Source organism: Primulina huaijiensis, unplaced genomic scaffold (genome assembly GCF_012295235.1).
Source record: "Primulina huaijiensis isolate GDHJ02 unplaced genomic scaffold, ASM1229523v2 scaffold42369, whole genome shotgun sequence".
In the NCBI taxonomy this organism is placed as follows: Eukaryota; Viridiplantae; Streptophyta; class Magnoliopsida; order Lamiales; family Gesneriaceae; genus Primulina; species Primulina huaijiensis.
In genome coordinates this window covers 3,705-10,091 of record NW_027360160.1, presented here as the reverse complement: position 1 = coordinate 10,091, position 6,387 = coordinate 3,705, and the positions used below count along the sequence as shown (strand labels likewise).

Sequence of the window (6,387 nt, the reverse complement as noted above, 5' to 3'; positions counted from 1 at the left end):
TATATATCTATTATTTTATTTTTATATAATTTGTATTATTTTACTGTCAGAATATGATCAATGATTATAATATTGGGCATGGCCAATGTATGAGTAGTCATTGCGTTTTAATATTGTCAAACAAAAAATTAATTGCGTTTTAATAAATATTTATTTCTAAATGTTTAATAATATAACAATTATAAGTTCGATACAAAAAATACAAATAAATTTTTATTCCTGGTAAAATTCAAATGCCATCCATTATCACCTATATATATTGATATATAAATCATTTTTATAATAAAATAATAAATTTGATCACATTTCTTTATAAAATATCATTGAATCAACAGTCTATCACACAAAATTTGTTGGGAAATTTAGGGAGAAGGGAGTGCATTGTGAAATATTTAAAAAAAAAAATCCATAACTCAATTTACTTAAATGTCCTTGTGTTTTAAGTATAAATACATCATTAAATTTGATTACATATATACATTTATTTTAAGAAGAAAATTTCGACCACGTTTTGGTCGACCCAAACATGAATCGACTATTGTTTGGTCGACCGATGATCGACCAGACCACAGCAATTTGGTCGACCAACAATTGTTTGGTCGACCAATCAAAGACCAAAACTGGTCGACCAACAATTTTTGGTCGACCAGCTTTGGGCAAAGACCACAGCAATTTGGTCGACCAACAATATGGTCGACCAAAGTGCTTTGGTCTACCATGCATGGTATTTGACCAAAGCAATTTGGTCGACCATAGCACTTTGGTCTACCATGAATTGTGCTTTGGTCTACCATGAATTCATGGTAGACCAAAGCAATTTGGTCGACCATCGACCATATTGTTGGTCGACCAAATTGTCAACCAAACAATGGTCGACCATTTGAGGGTCGATCATTGTTGATTGTTGTGTTACTCAATATCTCGATTTGGAGAATCGTAAATTTTAATTGAGGTAAGATGTGTGTCGACTGAGAAGAAAAAAAAAGAGAGAATTAATTAAGTTAAAAAATTTAATCGTAGTTAATGTAATAATCAAAAGTCAACTCCTTTTTTCTTAAAAAAAAGTCAGAGTCCTTATTTTTTAAATACTTTCTATCTCACTCCTACTTTTTTAACTGACGCTTTTCAAATTTGTTCGACTGTAATTTAAGCTCCTAAATTACTTTTTTCTAATAATTTAACAACATGTATAAATCTATAGATACAAATAATAATAATAATAATAAATCAACATTTTTGGTACTTTGGGAATAATACACATTTGCTGATTTCATGTACTTTGTGCTTTATAACTATTGTTCTGATATGAAATCTGACAACCCAAACAGAGGAACCAACTACGGCACCACACACTGATAATCATATGACTTTCTTCTACAATTTTCTTCCATACGGTTCATGCAATTCTGAAACATTAAGGCTTTTTTTTCCAAACATTCACAGAGGCGTGACATTCTTAAGAAATTCAAAACATATAAATTATAATAAAATTATATATATATATATTAATCAACAACTATCTTACTTCTTTTCATTTCTATCATCCTTTATAAAATTCGGCAGCAAAAATATTTAGGATAAGATTCAATAGAATTGAAGGATGAACTTTTATTTGTGTTGTGAACATCTCACACAATGCACAACATTTCTGAAACAAAAAACAATCTACTGCCATTTTGGTGTTCCTAACAAATTCATGCATTTCGATTAGTTTTGAAATCGAAAAATCGTGTTACTGTGTATAGACATGCCATTCAGATCAAGATCATATGCAAAAGAAGTTGGTAATCGAGTATAACTCATTCTAACCCAACAATTCAAAGAGAGTGATCTAAATGCTCCTTTTTTACTTCATTTCCCTATTTATATGCTTTCTAGTACAATTCTCCTGCTTTGCGGTTTTGACGAAAATAATCAATTAAAATTTATTGTGTTTTCCATTCATTCCATGCACGAACACCATTGAACAAATCTAAGATGTGAAACATATACAACTATATGCCAAGAAAAACATGCATGAACAGGGGAGAACAACAAAGGAAACATGAATTCAAGATTTAACAAAATGCCAAAGGAAACCACGAGCAGACAAGGAATGGAAAGACGACGTCTTAAGGAACGATCTTGTAAGCTTTCACTTTGTCAATCCAAGAAACGAACGAGTTCTTGGAATTCCTGAATCCCAGAAAACCATGCTCCTTGCTCTTGTTCATAGTATCCAATAAGCACTCACTCCCAAGTACAAGATCACTGAGCCACCATTTCCCAACATCTTCTAACTTAGTCGGTGTTAATCCATTATCCCTCACGATATCATCCCAAACGGATCCTTTATCCTTCATCAACTCCTGTAATGTCAGCTTCTCATGACCCTCCTCGAATTCGGCATACTCGACATCAAACTGCTCCGCCAACACTTTCCAAAAGCTCTTCCACTTGAACACATCACCATTACTCACATTGAATGTCTCATTCTTAGCATAAGAGTCCACTGCTGCCCATATATGATGCTCGGCAATCAAATCCGCATCGGAGCAGTCTGAGTACCCATCCCAAGCAACCTTACACCCTGGAAACCGCAGAGCCACCCCTTCATGCTTACAGATAGCCGCATAAACACAAAGGGTCCCCACCAAATTCATCAGACTATACGGAGAAAACCCGAATATGTTCCCAGGTCGATGAACAGACCATGACAAACCTTCCTTCTTCTCTGCCTCTTCAAACAAAATATCCTCGAGTGTATAGTAAAAATTTATATGATCCAACCGGGGTAAACTCTCATCAAAAGGAGAATCGTGGATTGCTATCTTTCCAAGTGACTCGAATGGCCCCATGTAATGCTTCCTACCAGTCTGTAAACTGATATGTTTCAAATCAGGGCAATTAGGTATCACAACATCAAGAACATTTTTCAGCATTCTACCATTGGCCTCACAATTTTCGGTCTCTGAAGACCGATTAGCCCAGGTGACGTAGAACACATGAGTGACATCGGTGAGAGGTCCGAGCTTCTCCTGCACGTCATCCACGTTGGATATGTCACAACTGACGTAGTTGATGGGGTTGTCTTCATTCCAGGTGGGGCGAGGGCGGCGGGCGACACCGTAGACTTTCCAGGGGCCGCCAGGAGTGTCGGACAGCGGCAAGATCTCCGCCAAGCTGTTGCCCACGATTCCCGTCACCCCAATTATTAAAGCCACGCTCTGATGCTTAGAAGGTGCCTCATCTTCTTCAAATTTTTTCTGTTTCAACGAATCGATCGATCAAATTACGAACGTGAGTTCACACAAAACATGAATGATCCAATATTAAGATTTGACTGATTACCTTTGCAGCGCCGATTGCTCCTGCCCACCACCAGCTCATTCTTCTTCTTTCCACGTACAAGGACAGAGTCGGAGGGAAGATTTGATCAAAAGGGTTGAACTTAGGGGATTTTTGTAGGGAAACCGAAGAAAAGATGGGTGATTCTGGGCAGATGATTTATGCTTACGCAGCTGAAGAAGCCATTGCAGTTGAATTTGCCATATTTATTCGCTGGTGATGGAGAAATGTACAGCTCAAATCTCAAAGACGTGGCAAATTCTATTATATTATATTGTCTTAAAATTCATTTAAATATATAAATCACGTTGCCACATTTTCTTTCTGACAAATCTTTACACGTGTTAAGATTCTTGTTTTTTTTTAATAAATAAATAAACTTTTTATTTTTTATTATACTAGTTAATTAGTGTGAAATTTAAAGAAAATCAAAATAAATTTTTTGCTTCCCCATAATATTTTTTATTTTAAAATTAAGTTCCAATCTAGGTGTCCAAATCAAATACTTAATTTTTAAAATTGGACACTTCTAGATTTCCACCCAATGATGTTTCACGCAACATTATATTGTTTGATGATTCGTATTTCAATGATATGTATGTATATGATTTTAAAATTTTAGAAATATGTGTTTGAATCTTATTGGATAAAATATTTTTTTAGGAAAAATGTTAATTGTAAGTAGTGATTATTTTCAAATATGTGAATAAATGTCATTAAAAAAATGTGTTATTTTATATTAAGAATGAAAAAAATGCCACCCATGAAATAAAAAAATGGAAAAATTGCTTTCCTACGAATGAAAACAATCATCACCCATGATATTTTAGTCACCTAGCTCCCACGGAGGAATATGGGATCCACACTTATTTATGCATTCATTCAAAAACACTTTCCCTCCTATCTAGCATCTATTCGTTACATTTCAGTCAGATCTATTTCACATATAAGTTTATGAATTGCACTTCAGTCGGATCTTTTTCCAGTATACACGCTTGTGCATCACACTTCAGTCGGACTTCTTTCCCACGTACAACTTTACTTGCTACTCTTGCATGTGATGACTCCGCTTCATATTCGACGACAATTGGTTTGACATTGTTGTTGTTTGATGTTGGATGATGAGTGAAGATGAGTTTGTCTATGATGTTGGGTGTTGGTTGCTCGAAAAGAGTTTTTCATTGGTTTTTATATCTTGATCTAATTAAATCCACTCATTTCACCAGTTTCCAATGAAGTCATATGTTGGCTTGAAAACTCTCGCTCGTGATTATTTTTTCATTTGATCCCCTCATGAAAACAAAACACAATCAATATGATAAAAGTGGCATAACGGCTAACTTCATTTAATCATTTCATCATCTGAGTAATAAAAAAAATTAGAAAAGTGGCCTTAAGACCCACTTCAAGTCAAATCTTGAAACAAAACATCAAATACATACAACAGTTGCTAGAAAGAGTAATCTTATAACAATGTCTTTAATAAATTCTTTAGCCGTAGTAATGGTACTAGACATCATGCCATGAAGGTTTCTGGAATAACTTTTTTTTTATAATCATCATGCACATGCCGTTAAACATATCTCACTTTTCGAACTTATTCTTTTCATTAGAGATACTCTTATCAGTCATAGTCGGAGGACACACAATCATTACCACAAGATCCAAATCCATGATTCCGAGAACGATAAGCATATTCTATTGTTGTGCTTTTAAGTTTGAGCCATTTAACATCAAAATTGAATTAATGTTGTAATCGATATTCTCAAGATTCAAATCCGAACAGAGAATAGAACCACAATAATACATGCTCAACAATTATCCATACAAAATAAACAATAATTTCAAATAATATAAACCACATAACATGATACCGAACACTCCATTAATCTAGTATCTTTATATAAAACATTAACTTGTAAGTGGTGTGGCACACTAGTCAAACACTGATAGTAATTAACATGTCAACTTATAGTCTTCATTTGGACCGATTTATTTATCACGTGTAAAAGAAAAACCGAATAACTCACATTTTTACTTCCACAAATACATATTTAATCATATTAAATATTAAACTTCATTTGGACTGATCAATATTTATATAGATTACATACACAAAACTTTTTATATTTCAAAATAAATTAATTTTCACAAAAGACGTCATTCTGGTGATATTTTGTTTCAATCAATATATTTTAACAAAAAATAAAAAAAAACTTTATTATTATTTGAATAGTTGAAAATTTAAAACTTTTAACCGAATCAACCATGATCTGTAAAAAAAATCGGACAGAAGCTGGAGCGCAGGGGCACTCACTTTAAGGCGCACTCGTGCTCCATTTTTCCTGCACATAAGCTGTAGCGCACAGACGTCTGTTTCTAGTGCACCTGCGCTGCCCTTACTGCACAACAATTTTGCTTCACCGTATGCCGCCGGAAAGCGGTCGTGGGTCGGCCAATTCAATCATATCGACTAAATTCAGGTGGCCTTAACCCTAATATCAAATTTCCGATTTTTTTAAATAAAAAATCGAAATTATCCGACTTAGATTCATGAAAATTTGTTTACAAGAAAAAAAATTTCCCGTCCTGGATTGGGAACAATATGCATCAACTTTTTTTAAAAAAAAAAAAAAAAATCTCAATGATTTAACATGATGACTCTGATAACACCGATTGGAAAATAACAATATAATAAACCCATAATCTATAATGTAACATCATAAAAAACTAATCAATAAGGTAAAACGAAAGTGTACCTGAAGCCATAATCATTTAAACCTTTAGAATGAGTGGTTGATCTTCCAGATCTAAGCATTCTTCCTCAAGAGTCCCCTAGTTTCTCCCTAGATCTATTTCTAATAATGAGATTTAAAGATAGTAGAACGTGATACGCGAGATCTGGGGACCAAAACAATTATATAGATAATTCTGTTAATTATCTTCTGATATTTTTATTTTAATCCATCATAAAAATAAAAATTACATTTTAGCATGGATACATTAAAAACTCATATCATATCAGATACATTAAATCTCATTAACCAAAAAACTTAAATT

At 33.6% G+C, this 6,387-nt stretch overlaps 1 protein-coding gene across 1 annotated transcript; it reads right to left on the bottom strand.

Moving 5' to 3' along the window:
• Positions 1-1,917: 1,917 nt before the first annotated feature.
• Positions 1,918-3,583, bottom strand: LOC140969577 (3-oxo-Delta(4,5)-steroid 5-beta-reductase-like). Its single transcript, XM_073430970.1, has 2 exons — positions 3,331-3,583; positions 1,918-3,245 (listed from the first exon to the last, which is right to left on the bottom strand). Exons 1-2 carry the CDS (start codon positions 3,367-3,369, stop codon positions 2,112-2,114), a joined length of 1,173 nt encoding a protein of 390 aa, XP_073287071.1. The 5' UTR covers positions 3,370-3,583; the 3' UTR covers positions 1,918-2,111.
• Between the last annotated feature and the right edge of the window lie 2,804 nt (positions 3,584-6,387).

Bases quoted from the DNA above. Each gene is read 5' to 3' on its own strand.
- LOC140969577 (XM_073430970.1), bottom strand. From the start codon at position 3,369: ATGAGCTGGTGGTGGGCAGGAGCAATCGGCGCTGCAAAG. The intron at 3,246-3,330 runs GTAATCAGTCAA...TCGTTGAAACAG, and splicing joins GAGCAATCGGCGCTGCAAAG to AAAAAATTTGAAGAAGATGA.